The 23,201-nt window shown below is 50.8% G+C and overlaps 2 protein-coding genes across 2 annotated transcripts in view; both read right to left on the bottom strand.

Annotated features, from left to right (window-relative positions):
• Positions 1–5,484: 5,484 nt before the first annotated feature.
• NRN1L (neuritin 1 like) lies at positions 5,485–7,008 on the bottom strand (the record flags this gene model as incomplete). Its single annotated transcript, XM_079541333.1, has 3 exons — positions 5,485–5,758; positions 5,829–6,000; positions 6,942–7,008. The coding sequence occupies 3 exons, from the start codon at positions 7,006–7,008 to the stop codon at positions 5,485–5,487; spliced, it is 513 nt and encodes a 170-aa protein (XP_079397459.1).
• Positions 7,009–7,868: 860 nt separating this feature from the next.
• Positions 7,869–23,201, bottom strand: part of EDC4 (enhancer of mRNA decapping 4) — a gene marked incomplete at both ends in the record, with an annotated part of 30,201 nt that continues 14,868 nt past the window's right edge. The window contains 15 exons of the mRNA XM_079541583.1: positions 7,869–8,061; positions 9,078–9,241; positions 9,948–10,167; positions 11,301–11,487; positions 12,004–12,169; positions 12,831–12,946; positions 13,316–13,471; positions 14,486–14,666; positions 15,484–15,520; positions 16,745–16,897; positions 17,864–17,965; positions 19,036–19,499; positions 19,980–20,133; positions 20,909–20,997; positions 22,518–22,714. Of these exons, the coding sequence (XP_079397709.1) occupies positions 7,869–8,061; positions 9,078–9,241; positions 9,948–10,167; positions 11,301–11,487; positions 12,004–12,169; positions 12,831–12,946; positions 13,316–13,471; positions 14,486–14,666; positions 15,484–15,520; positions 16,745–16,897; positions 17,864–17,965; positions 19,036–19,499; positions 19,980–20,133; positions 20,909–20,997; positions 22,518–22,714 (2,579 nt within the window). The remainder of the gene's footprint in view (positions 8,062–9,077; positions 9,242–9,947; positions 10,168–11,300; positions 11,488–12,003; positions 12,170–12,830; positions 12,947–13,315; positions 13,472–14,485; positions 14,667–15,483; positions 15,521–16,744; positions 16,898–17,863; positions 17,966–19,035; positions 19,500–19,979; positions 20,134–20,908; positions 20,998–22,517; positions 22,715–23,201) is intronic.

The raw sequence follows: 23,201 nt of genomic DNA, 5'->3' as shown, positions 1-23,201 counted from the left end.
TATTTTATTTGAAGGGCAACTTATCTGACAATTCCCTCCAAGCCCTAAGAAACCAAGGTGGGCGGCTTTGATGTTTTCTAATGCCTCACTCAGTTTTGCCTTCTTCTGTGTTTTCAGATACCAAGCAGAGCTTCTGTTTTCCCATATGGAGCTGCAATTTGCTGCAGTAAGGAGAATTTCAGCCAGTTGTTCCCCACTGGAGCAAACAGAGCTCTTGCTCACCACGCTCTACTCCAGCAGAGCCAAATCAGCTGTGCTTCAGCAAGTCTTCACTTTAGGTCCTGATTAAAACAATCTGGAGGTAAAGAAACTGCTTGCATGCATTCTGGCAATTAGCAGAGCAGTTTTAAGTTTCTGCTTTGGCTCAGAGCCCATCATTACAGTGCCACAGCATTTGTAGAGGACTACAGAAAAGCTGTTAGCCTTGAGATGCAATTGTCCACCTTACCATCACAGAGCGTATCTTCACTCATTCACCACTTCTCCAAGCAACTGTTCAGCACTGCAGGAACCCCAGCTGCTCTTCCATCAGAATTATGTGGGGAAAAATAGGTGTTCTAAAGGGACAACAGGAAGAAGTTTATGCTCTACATTCACATTGGAAAGAAAGCAAGGCTTTAGTTAAGATCCCACGTTAAAATCAGACATCAGCATAGTATCTTCTCACATAAGACCCCCTGGTAGGACCAAAAGGTCAGACACCAACCAAGCACCAACAGGTCTCAGAAATAAAAAGCAACGTCACAGATGGCTTAATTGAGACTTGAATTCATGGAGGGCTGTCCTACAGCTGGCTGCTCGTTCAGATTACAGCACTGCAACAAGGAATATATGGAATGTTACAGCTACTTCTGAATCATAACTCACACAAGCAGTTTTTCCCCCCAGCATCACTGCACCCTAAAATATATTAAGTTAGCAGAGAAACAGAATGAGAGCATCTGCAAACAAGACTGTCACAGAGCAACTCCACACCTCAAGAAGCACTTATGTAAGGAATCCCAGCAGCAAACAAAAGCAATGAGAAGACCCCAACACGGAGCTTGGAGTGGCTGTGTATGAATCCTGCTGCTAATAGCAGAGATCAGCCAGCAGCATGGAAATGACTCTGCCTTGTGGGCACAGGCCAGCACGAGGGATGGGAGGAAATACATGAAAACACTGATAAGCTGGGAGTGAATGTGTTACAGAAATGAGGGCCCCTCTCTGAATAGGAAGCCACACACTCAGAAGGCTCTAAAGAGATGTCAGCATGCCTTTATTACAACTCTGATAGGTGAGAGAAAGAGCTGGCTGAAAGCTTTGGTGCCACAGAGATCCCTTCTTCAGACAAGTGGCAGGGCAGTGCCACGGCTCCTGCTGGCAGACAGGCATCCTCCAGCCCCCTGGGCAAAGTCAGAGCCTTATGGCTCAGTAATGCACCCAGGAACAACCCCGTGGGAGGAGTGGCAGCTGCCTGACCTGCACACCTGAGGCCTGGCTGCCACCACCACCAAATAGAACAGCATTGTGGCCTGCAGAACGGCTTGAGCTGCAAGGGGCCTTAAAGCCCAGCGCCCCTGGGCAAGGGCAATGCACGCACAGCCCCATCCAGCCCAGCCCTGAGCACCTCCAGGAACAAAGCATTCCCAGCTGCTCTGGGCAGCTGTGCCAGGGCCTCGTCGCATTCACAGGGAAAGATTTCTCCCCTACATCTAATCAAAACCGGCCCTCTTTCAGTTTAAAGCCATTATCCCCCACCCTGTCAGTACGCTCCCTGATAAAGAGCCTTTCTTCGACCTACTCGTGGGCCCCTACGATACCAACAAGCCCCTCACAGCTCTGCAGCTGCACTTCTCCGCTGAGGCACACCAAGGAAGGCACAGCGCCGCGGGGCGAGCGGCTCCGGCCCACAGCCGCGCCGCGACCGCCCTCCGAGAGCACAGAGGGGCCCGCAGGCGGCCGCACGGCGCGGGGCTACGCGGTCCCGTCAGCTCCGACGCCCTGCCCGGGGCCTCCGCCCGCCTCTGGAGGCTCTGCAGGCTCTGAGGCCCGGAGGAGCAGAAGGGACCCGAGGGGACAACGACAGGTCCGCGCTACGGCCGAGCCCCACACTCACCTCCACCCGCTCCGACCCGCGGCCCGGCACCGCCTCCTGACGTCATCACCGTGCGCCGGAAGCAAAGCTGATTGGTGGAGAGCCGGCAGTGGGCGGGGCAACTCGTGCACTGTGCCACCGCCCCGCGCTCTAGCGCCCCCTGTCGGCGGCCTCCGGAGCGGTGAGCGTACGGGTCTGAGCCTATGGGGACTCGGAGAACTTCCATCGGAACGTCGCTTTCTCGGATCGTTCGTGCTGTGGAGAATCACCAGAGCCAAGAGGACGTCTGGGCAGCTGTGTCATTGTTCCCAATACCCAACCTGAACCTCGGTGTGATGCCATCAGTGTGATGCTATCACTCTCACCCTATCGCTGTCACCCAGGAGCAGAGGCTGAACCCATCCCCACGTCCTCCTGTCAGGGCTGCAGCTCCACGAGCTCCTCTTCTCCACACTGAGACCCACCCCGGTCCCTCAGCCGCTCCCACAGGACTGCACTCAGACCCCTCACAGCTCTGCTCCCTTCTCTAGACACGCTCCAGAGCCTCATTCCACTCCTGAGGCTATGAAGGGACAAAGAGGAGGGTGCAGGGGCTCAGCCTCAAAGGACACAAACCAAGGGACAGGTTATCCACGGATCCATTTGGCAACCAGCTCAAGGTTGTCCCAGCAAGGCCGAGCAGAGGTCGGAGCAAGAGGATGTTCAATTAAATCTGCTTAGGAAAAGAAATCCAAAAAAAAAAGCCCCAAAGCTGAGCACAGAGGGGCTGCCAGGCTGAGGGCTGAGCACAGAGGTGACTCCAGCTCAGCTGTTCAGCTGCAGTCGATCCGTAGGGATTGAGGTTGTTCTGTCCCCCGATGGAAAGTTTGACTTTTGGCAGCCCTACAGCACCATGTCCTCCAGCCCTGAGACCAGTTGGAGTGTGCAGGAGAGCAGCTAGAAAGCATCAGCGCAAAGGAAAAGGTGTCACAGAGTCCCCTTGTACCTCTGCCAGTAGGGATTTCCTTTGGCAAAGGAAAGGAGGAGCAGACCATGGCATGGTAGAGGCAGCAGGCAGCATGGCCAGCACGTTGGCCTTCAAGTTGCCATCCCACGTGCACTGTCACTGTCACACAGCTGCCCAGAGCACTGTCACCATCTGATTCTGGCTGCCCAGGGATGCAGGAACATCTCCATCCCATTCTGCAACTGAAAAAAAGTGAATCTGTGCTCAGCTTTCCCTTGTCCTCTTCCCTTAAAAATAATAATAATTCAGGTTCGTCTCTCAGAAAACAGAAAGGGAGATAATGTCTGCCGAGCATTTAATCTTCTGCCCAAAGAATAGCAGAGAGCAAATTAGGATCGACTCCAATTAATTTGCCTTGATGGGCAAAATCTGGAGAGCGGCCATATCTGGGAATTAAGAACAAAAGCAGGGAGTGCGAAGTAGGTCAATGGAGTTTCATAACCGGAGCGATGGGTTTTCACGACGCGCGGAGGCGCCCGGAGAGCACGGATGGCACTGCTGCAGGAACCCACCTGCTGGGCTGTGTTTGGGGTTTAAAAGCAAGAGGGAAGGGTGGGATGGACATGGTGCTGGGGATGAGCCAGTCATGCTGTGTGTTCTCTATTTTAGGGGGAAAATTTGTCTTGTGCCCAAGCAGAGCTCTCCCAAGCTAAGCAGCTTGGGACAAAGCCTAACTGTGTGGTCTCAGCTTCATGCAGTCATTTGAAGGACAACAAGTGAGTGGCTGTGAAGCGCAGAGGGCAGGACTGAGGATGGTGAGGCACTGGAACAGGTTGCCCAAGGAGGCTGTGGATGCCCCATCCCTGGAGGTATTCAAGGCCAGGGGGTTGGAACCAGATGAGCACTGTGGTCCTTCTTAACCCGGGCCATTCTATGATTCTGTATGCCCCTCCTGCCATAGGACACAGCTGCAGGACCGCCTTCTGCCTTCACCAGGAAGCCCTGAGCCCCTCCTGAATGCAGGCTTGTGCCGCAGCCCTCCTCCAAGGCCAGAGAAAGGCAAAAGCCAGCAGGCAGATGGAGCTCTGTCTGTTCCTCACTGTGGCAGCCCCAGGGCAGGATAAAGCCCACCGTGGTCAGCAAAGCCCCATTCCTAAAGCCACCCCATAGCCCTGCTGTGCCACACACCCACCTGTGAGCCGACTGAGGATACGTGTGCAACCTCACCAACCGGCAGCAGTTGAGCACCACAGCACGAGAAGGACATGAAGCTATTAGAGGGTGTTCAAAGGAGGGAACAAGCATCACCTCAGCGTTCCTCCAACCCCCAGCCACCTCCAGCTGCCCCCCAGAGGTGGCAGCCGCCGGCCCAACGCTGATCCTCTTAGCCATCCCGGCACTAATTCAGCCTTAAACACAGGATTGTCAGAAATTGGAAATGGAAGAATAGGCAGATTATCCCCTGGCAGCAGCGTTAAACACGGACAGCGGCAGCTGCCGTGCAAGGAGTGTCAGGGCAGCACTCTGCCCTGGGCTGCGTCCTTCCTGTACAATGCCTCGTTTTAATGAATTAATAGCAGGTCGTGCCAGGCTTGTGTGAACCAGCAGTGCTGGGAACACCACCTCTGTCCTCAAAGAGCTTTAAGCACAGCAGATGCTTGACTGCCAGCTGCCAGCACTGACAGAGGCCATGTCCATCACCGCTGTGATAAAGCTCTGCCAAAGCAGAGGGCCCTGCAGGAAGAGCTTTTCAGCTTCTGCAGGAAATAGACAAAATAGTTTTCCCTGGTTTGATGTGGACAGCGAGAGCTGAATGTCTCACTATAAGGGGGAGACATTCAGATAAAGTTACTTCAGCTATAACAGATCATCAAAACAGAAGACAAAAAACCCACACCCAACCATACTCTCCTCCCTACGTACCCCGATTTCCTTCATGACCACAAACAGGACCAAACATAGCAGGACTGGAATCAGAGAGACAGAAAATGGGAATCTCTGCAGAGAATTGCACGGTGCTGTGGATGGCAATGGGGCACCGTGGTGAACCAAAGCTGGGCTGGGCATTTGGGCTCCCCTGGGTGAGATGGCAGATTGATTGCATCGCTCTGGCCCTGCTGGGAAGGTGAAATCCCTGCAAAGCTCTTAGCACCCTCAGGGATGTCTGGGTGTGTCACACAATGAGGATATGGGGGTTCCCCGGGTGTCAGGAGGGGACAACACGAGGCCACCCTGAGCCACACGGGGTTGGGAAGGGCGCGAGGGCACCGTACAGCAGAGAGGCTGGAGAAATGTAAAAGCATCTTTTAATATAAATATAAATCCATCTGAAGGGTTCCAGGAGAAGGTGAGGGCTGCGGGGGTCGGGCTGGGGCTCAATCTGTGCCCACACTGAGGTCAGCAGGGAGCCCAGGCTGAACCCCTAGTGCAGTGCACGGCGGGTCCTTGGCTGAGAGCAGCCCTATGCCCAAACCCCCAGCAGCAGCAGGGCCAGCAGGGGCAGGATGCCGGGGTGACGGTGGCGGGCCGAGCCCCGCAGCGTGGCCTGGTTGGTCTCAGCAGGCGGTGAGCCTTGGGAGCTGGCCAGGCGGCCCCGAGCACTGCACAGCTCCTGCAGGTTTCCCTGGAACTGGATCTTGCGGGATTCCTGGCGTAGAGACTCCCAGATGGCTGCAGCCTCTTCGGGGCAGCGGGACAGAACCCCGCTGGCACAGGCGTGGAACTCATCCCAGGACCTGGAAATAGGGATGGGCATCAGGGTGGTGGCAGCATCCAGGATCGGGGGACGGGGACGCGATGGCTCACCTGCAGATGGTGTCCAATTCTTGCGCCTCCTGGCCGCCCTCCTCCTCCTCCTCGTCCCGCTGCTGCCGCACGCTCTGGGCCATGCTGTCCCCCAGGCTGATGAGGCAGCCAGCAAAACCTTTGTAGATGGTGTTGCACTTCCCTGCTGTGCTGATGGGCTCCTGAGCGACGGCTGCAGGGGGGGGATGGAGGAATGGAGCTGAGCCCCATCGCCAGGTTGCACCCGCTGGGCTCACGGTGTGGCACAACCCACCAGAGCCAGCAGCGTGTCTGTGGGTCCAGCATGCAAGCAGGAAAGCAATGGAAATGTCGGGTTTGTAAAGGAGGGGATGTGGGCACAGCGAGGGTGGGTTATTAAAGATCTCTTCCAACCTTAATGACTCCAAGGTTCTACGGAACAAAGCAGCCCTTGCTGGGGACCCGAAGCAGAGGGGCTCACATCCATGCATGGAGTGGGACTGAGTTCCTTCACAGCCCCGGGAACTACAGTTTCTGCTGCATGGACCCTCATTCCCAGCCTTCTAGGATTGCTCCAGTGCCATCTGTGCGTCCCTCTTATCCCCAAACAGCACAGATTAATTTGTGACTACAGCACGGCAAACAAAAGCAAAGGCTTTGAGTGGTTGAGCGAGGAGGGGGGATGCTCTAAGAGAGATAGAAGGGCAGGAGAACAGAAAGGGGGAGGAAAGGAAAAGGGGAGAGAAGCATAAGTGCAGCTCCGACTTTGAGTGACTGAGGGAGATGGGGGGATGCTCTAAGTGAGATAGGAGAAAGGAGGAGAGAAAGAAAAGAGGAGGAGAGAAAGGAGGAAAAAGAGAGGAGGAAGAGATGGGGAAAAAGGAAAAGTGCAGCTTCGGCTTTGAGTGACTGAGGGAGACGGGGGGATGCCGTGAGAGATAGAAGAGGAGAAAGGAGCAGAGAAAGGAGCAAGAAGAGACGGGGAAGAGAGGAAGAAGAGATGGAGAAGAGGCACAAGCGCGGCTCCGGCTGGCCCGCCTCAGGGATCCCCCATTCCCACATCCATCCCCGCGGCGGGGTTAGGCTCAGGAAGAAACGAGAGGACAAGATTCAAAGCAGCAACCCCGGCATCCCACCCCTCCCCTCGGCACTCACCGATGTGCAGCAGCAGCAGCAGCAGCGGGCACACGACGCCCAGCAGCCGCCCGCAGCCGCAGCCCATGGTGCGGAGCGTCCCGCACCGCCGCCGCTCCGTGTGCGCAGCGCTCCGCTCCCCGCGCAGTCCCGATCCCGGCGCACCGCCCCCAGCCCCGCCTCCCCCTGCGATGCTGCGGGAGGGGACGGAGCTCCTCCCCGCTACAAGCACTTCGTTCTCCGACAGTTGGATGGCGAGGTTTGTTTGGGTTTTTTTGTTTGTTTTTTTTTTTTTTCTCCAAAAAAAGTTATTTATTGAGTTGTTCTGAACGTTACGTCCAAAAAAAAAAAAAAAAAAAATCGAAATTTAGATAAAAAGAAACCTCGGCCCTCCCAGCCCTCCCCTCCCCACCCCGTGCGCCCTGGGTGTAAAATCCAAAGTAACAGCTGAACCAGGAACGAGCTCCCACCCCCACCGGAGCGCCCACAGCCCCACAGGCGATGCTGGGGGTCGATAACTGCCCCCACTCCCCTCATCTCACTGCTACCCTCTCCCCCCCCCTCACCACACCTGGAGCAATTGCACAGGGATGGCTCTGAGCTCCTGACTCAACACAGGGACCCGTTCCTTGTGAACGACCCTCGCCCGCCTCCTCCCTCCTCTGCTGATGGCAGCGGGCTCCAAAGCAAAGGGGTGAGAAACCCTCTGGCATCAGCTGGAGGGGGCGGAAAAGAGACTTCCACCTCTCCAAAGAGGCTATTGAGGACTACAAAGCCAAGTGAGCGTTCAGTGACTATTTGGGACTACACGCAGGTGGCGTTTGCCTTAGAGATATTACACACGAGTTGATAGATTTCCTGGCAAGAGCTCTTTAACACAAGCCATAGGTGGTGAGGAACTACGGGAGCCAGGGGAGGGGGCTCCCCGGAGCACCCGGCAGCCCCCCCTTAGGTCATGCCAGGAGTGACCAGGCCCTGCAGCATGATCATCAGGCGGCGTGCAGGCTTGCTCAGCGTGTTGTGAGGCTCCACCTGGAGGAACTGGAAAAGCTTCTGCCGCACCTGGCTCATGACTGACCCCATATGGTCCCGGGTGATGGGGTCACTGTGGTCCAGGTGCATCACGGCCTCCTCCAGGTAACTGCAGGGGAGAAAGATGGGTTAGAACCAAACAAAGCGCCTGAGCCCACGCCACTTCCATCCATCTCAGCACTGCAGAGGCACAGCTCTGCTCTTGTATGGAGCAGTGCCTTAAGTTCAGTCATCAGAAAACGCTCAACGGGAGCAGAGTGGAGCTCCCTGCTGTGCTGCAGCCCCATTCACAGGCTGCAGGACCTGCAACGAAGCTGGCTACAAGTGGGGCCTCACTGCAGTGCTGAGGCAGCACGCGACCACACTTGGGCAGAGCTCTGTGTATATTTTCTTTGATGGCATTTTAGCAGAAGGCACTTGGCAGACAGTAAAACTCACAGCACTGAGGCTTATTCAGAAGGATATATTTAAGGTCTTCTCTTCCTATCCAGGGAGGTGTGGGAGAAGAGCCTACACTACACTGCAGTGGCCTGCAGCCACTGTAACCACTCACCAGCTCTCCTGTAACTTATAGCTCTCCTCTCTTTCTAGCGTGAACTACCTTTATCCTTCTAACTCAGTGCTGAGATATTTTCCAAACATGCCATTATCAAAACCTGCAGGTACCATAAAAAGTTTGTTTTCCAGGGCAGCTAAAAGGGTTCTGATTCTCAGTCTTAAAATGCTGGTGGCACATGTGTCAGCACAGGCACGTGTGTTTTGCTCAGAACACCCAGCAGACAGTGCCTCCCGTGGCTCCTGCTGACAGCTCCCACTGAGCACCGCTGGCAGTCATGCCTGGAAACAGACAACACTGAATACAGTGATGGGTTCGTTCAGAATTGCAGGCAAAGCTTCCAGCTCTGAGCACTGAGCTACCCAGGGAGCACAGCACTACCCCCCTCCTGTTAACTCCACGTGGCAACGTTTCCTTGGTTAAAGGCATCACTACACAGATTTCACTTACTACTAACAGCCCCAAGAAGCTGCAGCCTTCCTAGAAGAAAGGTTCTGCTTACACAGAGCAAGTTGAGAGCCAGCCATACACCTATAGGGACTCAAATCCACGTGTCCAACCATACTCACTTCAGCTTCAGTTCTGTACGAGTACCCAAATCCGAGGAGAGCTGCTGAATGAGTGAGAGCAGCACAGGCTGGGACAGCGGGCACGGCTGCTGGCCAAACACTTGCTGCGTGTCCACAGTCTCACAGACATACAGAACCAGGTTGAGATCAGCTGCTGTTAGAGCCTGTAAGGAAAACACAGCTATAAATGCAGAGGAAGCACTGGGCAGGTGAAGGACATGGGACAGAGCATGGGACAGCTCAATGGCTGGCCAGCCTCTGCTAGCAGAAGGCTCAGCAAATCCCACTGGTGCAGACAGGACTGTGTGTAGGCTGTGTCTACACTCAGAAGACACCCGTGTCTGTTCTAAGCTGAGCAGACAGGTAGCTCAGCTCACAGCCAGGCACAGGGGACCAGGTTCATCGGCACCATGAAGCGGGGCCATGCTTGTAGCTCAGTGGCACAGCACTGTTTCTATTCTCAGTGGAGTTTGTCTGCAGCAGCTCAAATGAATCTGTCTGCATATTCAAAGGCAAAGCCAAGGTCAGGTCCCAGCTGGCAGATCTGCCTGGAGAGGCTTACAAAGCTGTTGCACTTCAGGGGTGCACCATGTGCTGCTGCTCATGGCAAAGTCACTGCCTTACTGCAGCACTGATGCTGTCCTGACAGGATGAGGAAGAAGGAACTTCAGTGCCACCAGTCATAGAATGTGCATGGCTCTGGCCTGACCTGTGTGAGTGCAAACGATCCCCCTGAGCTGTTTGCTGCTACAGGTCTTTTCAGCCAGTTCCTCTGAGCTGTGGACTTACGCCCTCCACCTTAAGGAGCCGCTTCCCCCTCACTCTGTCCTCTAAAAAGCAATGCTGCCCAGTGCAAGGAAGGCCACGTACCTGCTGGAAAGCTTGGTTGAGATGGCCCTGCTGGAGCAGCTGAATGATGTGAGTTTGCTGAGACTGGAAGTCCAGGTGAGTGGAGGGGATGGGGGTCCCTGCAGCAGAACGCATTGCCTGAACAATGCTCGAGGTGACAGCTGCTTGCTGCTCCTTCATTGCCAGGCTCACTTCTCCTTTAATGACTCTCTGTACCTGAGTCAAAATCGACTCCTGCAGGCTAAAAAACAAACAAACAAACACAAAGTATCTCTGAAAACAAAGTGCTGAGGGGATTCATTGTACAATGCTTGTAGCAGGGAGGAAGCGGGGGCTTGTTTATTTCAGCATGGCTCCCAAAGGGTCAACATAAGTTGTTCTGAGGCACAGGTATTAGAAACAGGCAGCCCAAGGAAGCTCTGTGGCAGCAATGCAGCACCCCAGGGTGCATGTTGAAACATTAGAATTCTGTAATTTCTGGGAAAGTGATGTTCCAGGAAACAAATCCTCATTAAAATAGCACTTAATTCTTTAATACACCTGACAAGGTGGTGATGCCGTAAGGTAGATAGATCTCTGAAAGGCCAGCCTCCTACAACAATCTCTTGCAAGCAGTGTTAACCCAGAGGTGGGATCCTCTCCTCAGCAACAGGCAAAGAGCATCACAGCTGCTCTTCTGTGGTACAACAGCAGGGCTTCCCTGGGAGTCAGTAGTGCCCATGCAATGGGATTGGCATTTGGTCTGATGCCCTCCCTGCCAAGTCTGCTCCATGCTGAAGACCCCAATACACTGATATATGCTCTAATGGCTTAAAATAGACAGGGCTTCTATTTTAAGGAACTCTGCCCTGCAGGTGATACCAGCCAGTCTTTGCAGCTGGCAACCTGCCACCAGCTTCACAGTGCACACAAGCTGAAGGCACTGCCAGGATCACATCTCGAATCTGGGATGGCCAAACAGGCACAACAGCTGAGAGAGCAAAAGGAGCCTGCAAAACTTTTGGCATGCCTGAGGACATGAAGAGGAAAAGCCTCAAAGAGACCCAAAGATCATTTTAGAACAGAGAGGAGAGAGTGACTTCAGAGCACTGAGGTCCACAAACACGCACATGGCATAACATGCATGTCCCAAGCTCCCCCACGCAGCAGAGATACAGCTGGTTGTTCAAAGTGTTCTGTGGTCTTTCTTCTGTGCCTTACAGGGCAACAGTTACACCAGCCCACATGCTTTGTCATGCCACACAGAGCTAACAGGCAGCTCTGTGGTTAGGATGGCAAAAGGCTCATTTCCACAACAAAGCAGGGAGAAATTTCTTTTTAAACATCTGTGCTTCTCACTGACTTCTCTTTTAGCAAGCCTGGCTGTCAACTTACTTGCCCACAATAATGTGCAGCTGGTGCTGCACCTCAGCATGGATATTGGCTGCGATGGTGGAAGCCAGCTGCTCGGTGGTGCTCTGGAAGGTGCTGATGAGCTGTCGGAGCTGATTCAGCAGTGGGTCCCGGGCCTCCTGTTCTCGTGCCTTCTTGTTCTTCATGTGAGTCTCGAGCTGCTGAACATCTGCAACAGCCAAAGAGGAAGATATTTCAGTTGTAAGCACTGCTCACTAAGTCAGAGCAGAAATCCACCATCAGGCTCTACACATCCTGTAGCAGAAGCCAGTGTACAAGTACAGAAGAGGGGAGAATGTATAAGGTTACTGTGGGCTGTGCTAAGCTAACAGAAATCCTGCTTCTGGCCTCCCCACCACAAAGAATTACATGAGACACAGTAACAGAAGTAGGATGTGGTAATGCCACTGTAGTAAAGCCCAGCTGCACTGGTAGTAAAGCCAGCAAGTCAATGATTCATTGAATGACATCAAGCATTTCACAGCGTGGGTTACAGAGCCTGGAGCTGGTGCTGCAAGAGCAGGGAGTCGTCTACAAAATCCCCTCACGTCCTTTTCTCAAGTGGGAAAGAGCAGCACGCTTTCAGATTACACCAGTGGGCTAAGAGCTCAACAGTGAAACTCTGAGAGGAGGTGACATTAGCCAAGGGCCAACTTGTCAGCCACTAACACAAAAGATGACTCACATTCCTGCGTGCCCTGCTTGAAGGTGTCATTGATTTGCTGGAACATGGACTGGCAGCTCTTCTCAAAGGCTGGCAACACGACGCTCTGGAAGGCTTCCCTGTAGGCCGACTGGATTGGGCCCTGCAGGGTGTCAGCTGTTGCCCTCACAACGCTGTCTGTAAGGTTCTTACAAGAACACAGAGAAGAGACTCCAGAAAATTAACAACAGCCTGCTGCAGGATAGAAATGTGAACAAACACTTTATGTCCCGACAACACACCCACACCAGGTGAGGCCCATTCTGTCAGTTAGGAGCATGCATTCCCTGAGCAGCTGAACTCCTTCCTCTAAGCTGCACCATGACGACAGCAGGCAGAGCACCTGATTACTTGAGGGGCTGCCCAAGAAAAATCACAATTGTCATGCAGTTCAGCTTGAGAGCAAGGGAAGGCGGTGAAACCAGGCACGATTCCTTTCCTCCTCCCCAGCTTCCCTCCCACAACCCATCACTGCCTGCTAATGCAAGCAACATAATTCTGCTCCTAAAAAAAAAAACCACTTGGCTGAGTAAGATGACCCCAAAAACCACTCTCCAGTGAGAGCTTCTAGTACAGAGCACAAACAACTTGGTAAATGGAAGAAAGGGCTAACAAGGCACAGCAGGCAGGGGAGCACACAGTGAGCTTGCTCTTCTGATGAAACCAGCAGAAAGCATTGATTGCTGTCAGCTAAACTGACCTCTGACCCATCTGGAGATTCAGGTGAGAGGAAAAGCTATGAGGAATCACTTCCCATGCAGGTGACAACTCGGTGTCCCCAGGAATAGCTACGGTCTGGTTCTCCTTACCTTTGATTTCACTAGCTTGGTAATGTTCTCCTTCAGTGTTCCCTCAATAGCAGTGAGCTTGGTGGCAATAGTGTTACTTAGCTGGCCAGCAACTGGGTCCACACTCTTGGAAATGCCTAGGCAAAACACAAACATCTAAGTTGCAGCTTTAAAAGCCCAGTACAACACTTCAAAAGCTGACAAAGAAAATGAAGTCATTCTCTCCCCACAGGTAGGGACAAAGATTGCAATCTCTGGTTTAGGAAACTAAGGCTGGACATGAGGAGAAAAATTTTTCTCACACCAGAAGTCACCAGAGAGGCTGTGGAATTTCAGCCTTGAAGGTTTTAAGGATTCCTCCAGATAAAGTAACAACTGACCTGACCACAGTGCAATGACAAGTCTTCCTGCAACCTAACTCTTACTTCACGCAGTGCCAGCTCTTTCACAGAGCATGCCTCCCACCTGCCAGAGTCCACCTTCAAAAGCCAGGCAGCAGCACTCACACTGGGGTACTGTCTTCTTCATCTCCTCACGAACAGTCCTCTCCAGACGGTTGCACACAGCATTGGAAAGGGTCTGAGAGAGCTGCTGAGAGAGATGCTCCTGGAGCTGCCCGTTGCGCTGCTGCCCTTCTGTCAGTGCTCGATCCAGTCTTCTCTCTAACAAGCATGCACGTTAAGGAGCACAAACAGCTTGCAATAAAGTAATCTGTCAAAGAACTAAGAGGCAAGATCTTCCAGTGAATTAACAAAGTAGTGGCAAAAAACAAGGTATGAAAATACACAGTCACTTCCCAAAGCAGAAGGAAAGTGAGGCCCACTGTGAAGGCACAGATCTGTCAGAAACAGAGATTTCTGGCAAATGTTTTCATATAAAATTATTCACCATCACTCAAACTACACCTGACTGCAAAGCACACAGGTGGATTTCTCAGTGCTCGCTGAAGAGTTCAACTGCTGAAAATTCAGTGCCAATGGGGAAAATCCACTGTAACATTACAATGAAATTCCAGACTCTGAATTTCAGTGGAGGGCTCTCCGAGTTATCGATGGAAATATCAGCCTGATTATCAAAAAGGAAAATCCAAGATTAAGAGAGAAAACAAACTGTTGTTGCATCATCACAGGAGCGTATGGTACGCCAGCATCTTGCATAGGGAACAGTTCCACCAGCTCTTACATTAAACTAGAAACTATTATGGAATAGTTCTACTATGGAATAAATGGTTTGATTAAGCCACCAGATGAATATGTGGCTACAGGCAAGAAAAGCCTATTTGCATCCATGGGGTATGGCAGTCAGATGCCACTTCTGGTGCAATTTCTCAAAGTACTGCAACAGCTTTAGGAGGAAAAGAAGGATCAGTCCATAAACACTCCTGTATAACTGGCCCCTGCCTGAGGAAGGGGAACACATCAGGTGTACCTTGGTCTGCTCCAGCACAGCAGCACTTACAGCCTTCATAGGTTGAAGATGTAGGGGTATGGAAAAGTAGCAATCTGTTCTACTTCTGAGCTTCTTGCCCTCAGGAAGGGACTGAGACAAAGTGAAATAGTTACACTGCAGCCAGGCCCTCCTTTACGGCATCTATAGCCCATGCTGCTAAGACTGCTGATCTTTCTTAGCCTCCCTCATGCCTCGCAGCCTTCCACTCCAATTTCAACCAAGGATACGCTCCTGCTCCTGCTGGGAGTCGATCACCCTCTCCATGTGGCCCATCAGCGAGCTCTGAATGGCATCAAGGTGATTTGTGAGCCTCTGCAACAGCTCCATCTGGTTCTGACGCAGCTCAGAGAGCTCACGCTGTTGGCTCCTCAACACACACATCAGCTCTTCCTGGAACTCCGGTGTCACCTGTGCGTGGAGAGGATGAGCACTCATTCCTGACAGGACCAGTCAAGCTTTCTGCTAGGTGTTAAAGTCAAGCACCATGCCAGAGACAGAAGCACAACACACAAAGCAGAAAACTGGATCAGCTTAATGCCAATTTCTAAGACTTTCGTCATGATAAATAAACTGACAAAGCCAAGTACATGAAGGATCCGAAAGAACTCATAAATGGTTGCTGAGAATATGCTGAACTGTGTAGATTCAAAACCCTTTTCTAAACTCTGGTGCTAGAAAGAAAATAGGAATAAGCAGAACTGATTCACTTTTTAGGAATAAGCAGAACTGATTCACTTTTGGCCAGGTTCAGAGAGCAGAGAGGTCCTTATATAAAGGAAGCACACAGATCTAAGGGCAGTTTAAGAAGTGCACAGCTCTGCTGAGCACATTTTCTACCAGATAAAGAAGTGCTATCAACAGAAGTTACACACCCCAACAGGCCAGTCCCACTGTGATCATTAGTTTGCTGGGAACAGCTTACCCTGCTGCCAGTGCATGCAAGCCAACTTAGCAGGGAAGAGGAAATGAGAGGTAGAGTTTGAGATGATGCAGAGCTTGTGAGAACGTGGAAAGGCAAATCAACATGCAAAAGTGAGAAGGAAGCCCTCAGTCTTGGCAGCTTCTTCCCTGGTGTGTAAGGCAGAGAAGAGAACAACGCCATGCCTGAGAGCAGAGGGCCCATGATACTTAATTGGGATGATCCTTCCCTCAGGTCTTTAGTATGACAGCAAACAGCTGAGGCATTGGGCCCTTGGAAGGGATGGCAGGGGCAGCTCTGACTCACCTGGCTGTTAGATGATCTTGGCGACTGGTTCACATCCCTGGAGATAAAAGAGAGAGAAATGGGAACTCAATTATGTCAGTTAACTGCTCTGATTGTCAGAAGTGCCCAAACAGATCACGAACTTCACAGGTTACTTCAGATTTCATACCCAGCTCAAACTTCTGTTTTGCCTAGTATAATGTGAGTGCAACAGGAAGGCAAGGAAGTCCCAGTCCCCACTGCTCTGTGCCTCCATCATTTGCAGTATTCACAGGCCCTTAAGCCCCTTACAGACTGGTCCCTTCACAGGGCTGCTTTCAACACCCAGCAGATTTGAGCCAAGTCTGAATGGGGGCTGTTAAAAAAGAACAATACAGTCTTGTCCGAGTTCAAAGGCGGGGAAGGCTTTGCCAAAGAGCTTTTGAAGGTCTCCCAATATTTCAGAAAGAAAAAACCCCAGTACTCGTTTGTGAAACAGAGAATTAATGAATTTCAAAACATAGTTCTAACGATTCCAGTTCTGAAGGTGAAGAAACCTTCAGAAAAAAAACTACCAGAAGGGAAGTACACATTTGCATCCATTCAGCACCTTTAAAAAGACCGAGGCAGGAGAAATGAAAAGCATTTCTGGGTGTCACAGTGAAGGACCACAGCCAGAAACTTAATGCCATGAGCTATCTTTTTTTGCAATCTGCACAGCAAGGGCTCCAAATCGGGGAGCCAAGAGAGCACAAGAGGAGAAAAGCCCCTTGCAGAAGCTGTGCTACTTTCCCCTCATTAACACAGACAGGTTGCTCTAATTTCTTATGGGCAACTCTTTCCAGTCATCAATTTTCACTTGCAAGACATTCATATGGGCATGTTTAAAAACACACAAAAGCAGCAAGCAGGTAACAAAGGATAGATGTTGAACAGGGGCACTGTGCCAGCGTTCAAAAGCCAACCAGAAATCAAGACCATATTAAGCTACAGTCAGTGTCACAGCTCCAATGAAGCTGGCAAAAGCATCCCCACCAACGTACAGCTCTATGATTTACCTACCATCAATTTCTCTGCTGCACTTTGGACTCTGAGTAGAGCAGAACCTCCTCCCACATCCCTAAGTGAACCCAGCGTCTGTGCAGCCAGCAATGCTTTCTGTGGGGTTGCTCCTATTTGCAAAACAGGGCCGGGAGCTGCTGGCCACAGCCCAGCCTCAGAGCCTAGCCTTGCTGCTAATAGCTCTGTCAGGCCCTGCACAGCTGGTCCCACAGCCATCTGCACCCTGGCAAGCCCAGCATACCCGTCATCTTTCTTGCCCTTCCGCTTTAGCTTTGGGGAAGCCCGAGGGGATGCCTTGGCTTTCCAGTCCTTCACAGGCAGCCTCTGCGTAGATGCTTTGGCACCAAATCCACCTGATGTAGAAGCCAAACTTGCAACTTCATCATCATGGTCACTATGAAGGAATAGCAGGGGAGAGGACATCACTTGCAGTACCGCATGCTATCAGTCTGCACTATAAGGAGGGGATTTCACACTGCTCTGCATCCACACACATCCAGGGTCACTCAGCTAAGGACGCCTGTCACCTTCATCTCTAACACACACACCTCTGCAGAGGCCACTCCATTTTCATCCAGGCCTGCTCAGGCACAGCTCCAGTGCTGCGAGACAGGACTTGAAGGGTCTCTGCATTACTGAGAGCTGCTGTTCAGGCAGAGTGGCTGCTGGTGCCTCTTCTTGCTGCATACACACAGTAGCATAGAAGCCCTGGGATGCAACCACTGACCCAGCAGGGAACCCAAGCATAGCACACCCTTAGAGCTTAAAGAGAGCACTTAATGCAGTAAGTACTGCAGGAACATAGGAGAATCGGGTTGAGCCTAGGAACTGGGAGATGCTCAGTGCCTCGGAGTCTTTCAGCTGCTGACAAGCCATCCAACACAGACTCTGAACTGAAGAGTGGACTGTGAACGAACTCACAGCTGTCAAACAGCTCTGAGCTCACCAGGCACACAGAACATGCCCACAGAGCTCCAGGGTGGCTCGTGAGGGAGTAAAGATGGCAAAAGCGAGAAACTAACTCCTAAGATACCTTCCCTACCTTATCTAAAGCAAAGGATTTGGGAACAGGTCCCTTAATGGAGTTGCACTGGTAATTAAACCAAGTTTGGTCCCTGCTCTTAGGAGCAAGTAAAGCCAAATCCTGCCTTCCAGAATGTTAGCTGGACAATGTCCAGAGGTCAATCATGATCAGCTGAAGGCACCAGAACATTATGGAAGTTGGAAGGCACACACACTGAATCAGGAGACAAAGCAAAGACATTCACCCCACACGTGAAGGCTTGCTGGGGACAGAAGCACGAATGCAGCCTGAACAGAGTCCATGCAGGGCGAGAGAGGGGGCTGAGCACTCTTGTACCTTTGTTCTGCACTAGCATCCTGGCTGTCATGCTGCAGAAGGTGGTAGCTGTGTCGATGATAGGAAGAGCTCTTGTGCTTTTCTTCAACCTCATCCCTTGGGCTAGAGGAAAAAAAATATATATATATACATACACCATCATGAAAGTGTCTTTCAGCTTGGTTATTTGCTTATTCCACTTCCATGGAAGATGCTGACAGAAGATCTAAAATTCAATTAAAAAAAAAAAAAACAACACAAACAAAACAAACTGATCTGCACAAACCCAGAGAGCTGCGAGTGCTGTGTGCAGGTACTGATTTCTCCAAGTCTTTCAGTTCTTGCAACACTGAACCCGGTCTGGAGTTTTGAAAGCAAATTGTACATCCACCTAAGCCACAAAGTAGGTCTATTTGAATTCAGCATGGATCTTCAAACAGAACTGAGTGCTTATCACTTGATCATAGGCTGATGGTTTGACTGAGCAGGTGCCAACCTTGGTGCTAAGTTTCTCATGGTGCAGGCAGCAGCAGTTTAGAGATACTCTGGAGTCACCTCACTGTCCCAGTCCCATCAGAAGATGAGGACACTAATCCTGCAGTGAAGCACTGCTGCTAGCATAATGGTTTGCTTCCTGTGAGCAGGCCTATGTGATGCTGCCCCATTCTGCCTGCTCAGCAGAGATGACATCATGCATTTCCTCACTTCTAAAGCACTTTATTTATAACGCTAGCTGCAGAAAGCCAATCATAGAAGAGAGAGAAAGTAACCTACAATCAACCTGCCAATTACGTGCTAATTGACTGTTTTCAATCAAATAAGAGCATGCAGGGAGATCACTTGAGATGAATTTAGCTTGAACCGGCTTTCTTTCCAGAGGTGGCGTGCTAAAAAAATAAAAATTCCAGCTGAAGTCTCTATTCAAGGTGAACGTGAAGGCCAGTAAAACAGACCTCACCTTCTTAGCAGACATCCTTTGTGCTTAAAAGGGTCAAAGAGCACAGACTGACAGATTTGGTCTAGGAAACACAGGATGTGGCCTATACAAACCAGGCACACAGAAGGGTTGAACCATCAGATTCTTTAAGGAAAAGAAGGGATGGAAAACTCTTTAACGTGAGATGTTTTCATCAAGTTAGCAGCTTGAAAAGCACAAAGACACCATCCCAAGCAAGACCCATCTGAGCGATTACCTGTCTGCCATGCTGTTCCTGGTTTCTCTGGTTATGTCAGGAGCTGCTGGCCATGGCTGACTCACAACACTGTCCGAAGATGCATTTTCCTGAGTTAAAGCAGTCTCCAGTAAGGACGGAGCATTCAGTCTGTCCACCTCCACCGGAGCCATGTCCAAAGAGTGGTGGCTGTGCTCTGAATTGTGCCGGTTCCTCGGAGACAGCAAATGCAAGGCTGAGGCTGCAGAGGCCATACTGTCTGCGTGATGACTGGGCTCCAGCACTTCTGCAGAGAGTGCGGACGGAGCAGCTGCAAAGCTACGCTGCAAGGTCTCAGAAGCAATCTCAGGGATGTCCTGGGACATGGCTGTGGAAGCAGAGGAAATGACGTCCGGCGAACGCTCACGGGTGGGAGAAGCCTGAGGCACCACCAAGGGCTCCACTTCCTGCAGCTCCAGCGCTAGAGAGGAGTTTCCCGCTGTGACCTGAATTCAGAAATCAAACAAGAGACTTCAGGGTAATGCAGACACCCCAGAAATGCCTGTGTCTTACGCTGGCATCTGCCTCTGGAAAATGCCAGCTGTGTCCTTTCTGCACGTGATCCCTGTGCTTCCACTGTTGAGCAGATGGAGAAGGGCCCCAGCACTTGTAATGAGACTGCATGCTACCACTCCGTTTGTTCCCCCCTCTGACTTTCCAGTGCAAAAGCAGCACATTTTTTCCTCTAATAACAAGTATAAAAACATTTACTGACCCTTCAGCATTTAACTCTCCTCCAAACATCACTTTCCTTGACTTGCATGCAAGGCAACACAGAAATAGACCCACTAGATTTCAATTGTTTCTCACCTCTGCTCACAACACTTAAGCCACTGCTGGTTTGAATATATAGAAAATATAATGCTGGAGAACAACTTCAGGTTATACAGCCCACAGAGAAGGAAGAAACAACATTTTCAGCTTACTGGAACAGGTGCCTTTGGTGTCAGCTTGTCAGGAAGGCCTGGGATAAGAACAGAATGGCTCCTAGGACTGGTTTGCAGGCTGCTGCTACTGCTGCTCAGTGTGAGGCTGGTGTCCAGCTGCATCTTGGGGCTCACAGTCAAGTCTTCTGATGGCCTGAAGAGAGCAGAGACATAAACAAATCAAGCAGGCCAACATTACAATACATCTCATCAAACGCTCATGGTGAGGAGATTGGTCCACATGACAATAGAGGAGCCCTACCACAAGTTTCACTGGTGTCCTGCAAGCATTCCTCCCTTCCACTGAGATCAGCTACTTCCTGTCCACTAACAGCTGCATCTCCCAGTCACCATACAGCCCCCCAAAATCAAGTGGAAACAAGAGAAATAGAAAGGCTTTGTAATCTCCTACAATTTGAGGGATTCTGTGAGAAAAGGGGTTCGTCACATCTTCAGTTCACGCTGTAGAATGCTCAGAAAGAAACAGGACACACGATAGCTTCTTGTCCTTTTCCAGCCCCCAGAAGTAAAGTCTTCCCCTGTTATGCAGCCCAACACACCTCAACACTAGTAACATTTTCCTAGCAGTCCCAATTATCAGCCTGCTCCTCAGTGGCTGCAGTGTTCTCTTACCCGTAAACAACGACAGCCCTTTGGGAGAAGCATGTAAAGCAACAAAACTGAGAAGCAAGAAAAGAATCCCTGTGAGCACAAATGAATCACTGCTGTAAGCCCCTTGGAAGACAACAGGCATGCTCCAAGCTGCACCAGAGATACAAGCAGTTGCCCAAACAGGGACTTTGGGACTCGGGCCAGTTTCCAACTCTGGTACAACCAGCTCTCCAATAGGACACACCACAGCTCCACTCATGCTGAAGAACAGTACTGGTTCAGCTGCATATATATTATTTAATACATGCTCTATTTACCTGGACATAGAGGCATCTGTGACAGAAGTGCTGCTCATGGCTGTGACTGCAGTCAGAGAACTGACACTGCTGCCCGGAGATACAGTGATCTATGAGAGAATATACAGAGGTGAACATGACAGAAGAATCCAACAGCAGTGCTTAAGCTGAGAACACTGGCTTCACAAGAACTTGTAAAGAACACTCTGGCAAAGATGGAAAAGAAAATAATAATCATGACTTATAGGGCTGGGAACTTAGGGGCAGGTCAGAAGCCAGCCCTAATACATCCTCATCGTGTGAACCATGACTGCTTTCAGAGGTACTGCTCCCCCTAATCAGAATTGGCATTCTGCAGGGCTCAGCACTAGATCACCATTCTGTTTTCCACCAGAAATAGAACACTCAAATTGGCCTCATGAGCTGGTCAGCAGCACAGATCACAGTGGGATATGCAGGCCTTGAGAAATACCTACAGAGAAACCAACATAAGCATTCATACTCAGCTGTGAGAATCTGTTTAGCCAGGCTTCTCACTCTTTACAATGCTTTATTGCAGAGCACAGAGATGAAGCTGAACTCAAGGCTGTGCCTGCACTATGAGGCCCTCAGGCACCATCACTCCAGCAGTTGTTCCAAACTCTCAGGACATGTTTGCTTTGGGAAGGCACATATTTAATTTCTGCACACAACAATTTTGCTAACATCAACAAAATCTTTACGAGGATTTGATTTTATTCTTTGTTCCCTAGGTTGTCAGTAGGGGTGGCTCAACACTAACTTCATTTCTGCACATCTCCACATGCTGCTCACCCTCACCCAAGCTCCTCCAGTGCACGTACACAGTGACAACCACACACTCCTCCCCTGCAAGTGGAAACCCTGCCCTCAGATGTGCATGCAGAGTGCAGCTCACAAGCACCTTTCCCCCTTGTCTGTAAGAACCACACCAGCATGGCAAAAAACAGCTGCCAGTCCATTTCTCATGGGAAGACAAAGAAGGCACAAACAGTGCCTGTTCTCACCAATGGAATCCACGCCTTCTCATTACACTGCAGATCAATCTATTTAAAGGTGTGCTTTTAAACACACTAAACACTACTGATCCTTGCTTATGGCTCTTCACCCACTTTGCTACCCTTCCCAAAGATCAGCAAATCTCAACTAATGCTTCACATGGCTCCCAATACCACAGTCCCTGAACAAGTACAGAAGCACTGTCTCCCACACAAATTAAGACCTGCTGTGCCAGATTCAAAACACTGCCTGAGCTACCAGATCAGTGACTTGCAGATCTTATGCAGAAGATGTTCCAGTCCCATTTACCTATCTGATCACATTCCCACAGGACCCTGTCAGACAGGATGCACAGGGACAGCACAAGCTGTTAGGGCTTTTCTGCCATTAGAAATGCATCACAACCCCAAACAATGTGTGTAAACCAGCAAGAGTAGTTTCCCAGAATAGATAGTTATTTAGCACACACATTTCTACACAACACAGTTATACCAGCTGATGTACAGCTAAAGGTTCCTGTGTTCAGTCACTACTACCTAGAAAACATTCCCAAAAGTATCAAAATCCACACTCATCCCTTCCACCACCCCTGTGAGTGCTAAACTCTGGTTACCTGTTGGAGAGATGTACTCGGTGTCATGAATGCATCTGGAGTCATCAGCTTAGGCTTGGCATCGTTTGAGAGTGAAAGGAAGTCTGCTGGTACAGGCAGATCCGCGATACGGCGCAAGTCGGGTTGAGAGCCGTGCACAGATCCCTTTTCAGATCCCAGCCCTTCTGTGCCTAGATCAGCTATGTGATCTGGAAAGGCTTCCAAGAGATAAACAAACATCAGCTTGCAGGAACTTCACTCAATAGCTAAAGGTTGAACTTATGCCATTGCCAGCCACACTGGATTCCAAAAAACTAAACAGAAAACCTGCAACGTGCTAATCAAAGCTAATAGCAAGGTGAACTTTCTGTTCTGATTATTTCTTATCTAGAAGTGGATGTTATCAGGCTTTGATAATACAAAGTACAACCCTCCTTTCTCCTCTGAACGCAGCAGCATTAGTTTTAACAGACACAGCAGGAGATGAACTGAAGAACACTACACAACCCAGCCCCCTCTACCCCCACAGCTCTGGTGTCACTGTGATTCCCTCCATCTGACACAAAACACACATCATGTTTCTGGCCCCAGCACCTGATCACCTAGGAAAGCAAAACCAAGTATGCACAAGCTCCAGCACTCCTACCCTAACATATCCTTGTGCTCCACACTCTCACTGGGCTCCAAGCAAGTGGTCTGCTAGGC

This window comes from Tetrao urogallus (assembly GCF_951394365.1).
Source record: "Tetrao urogallus genome assembly, chromosome: 12".
In the NCBI taxonomy this organism is placed as follows: Eukaryota; Metazoa; Chordata; class Aves; order Galliformes; family Phasianidae; genus Tetrao; species Tetrao urogallus.
Note: the sequence above shows the minus strand (reverse complement) of the source record. Positions and strands in the feature narration are given on the sequence as shown.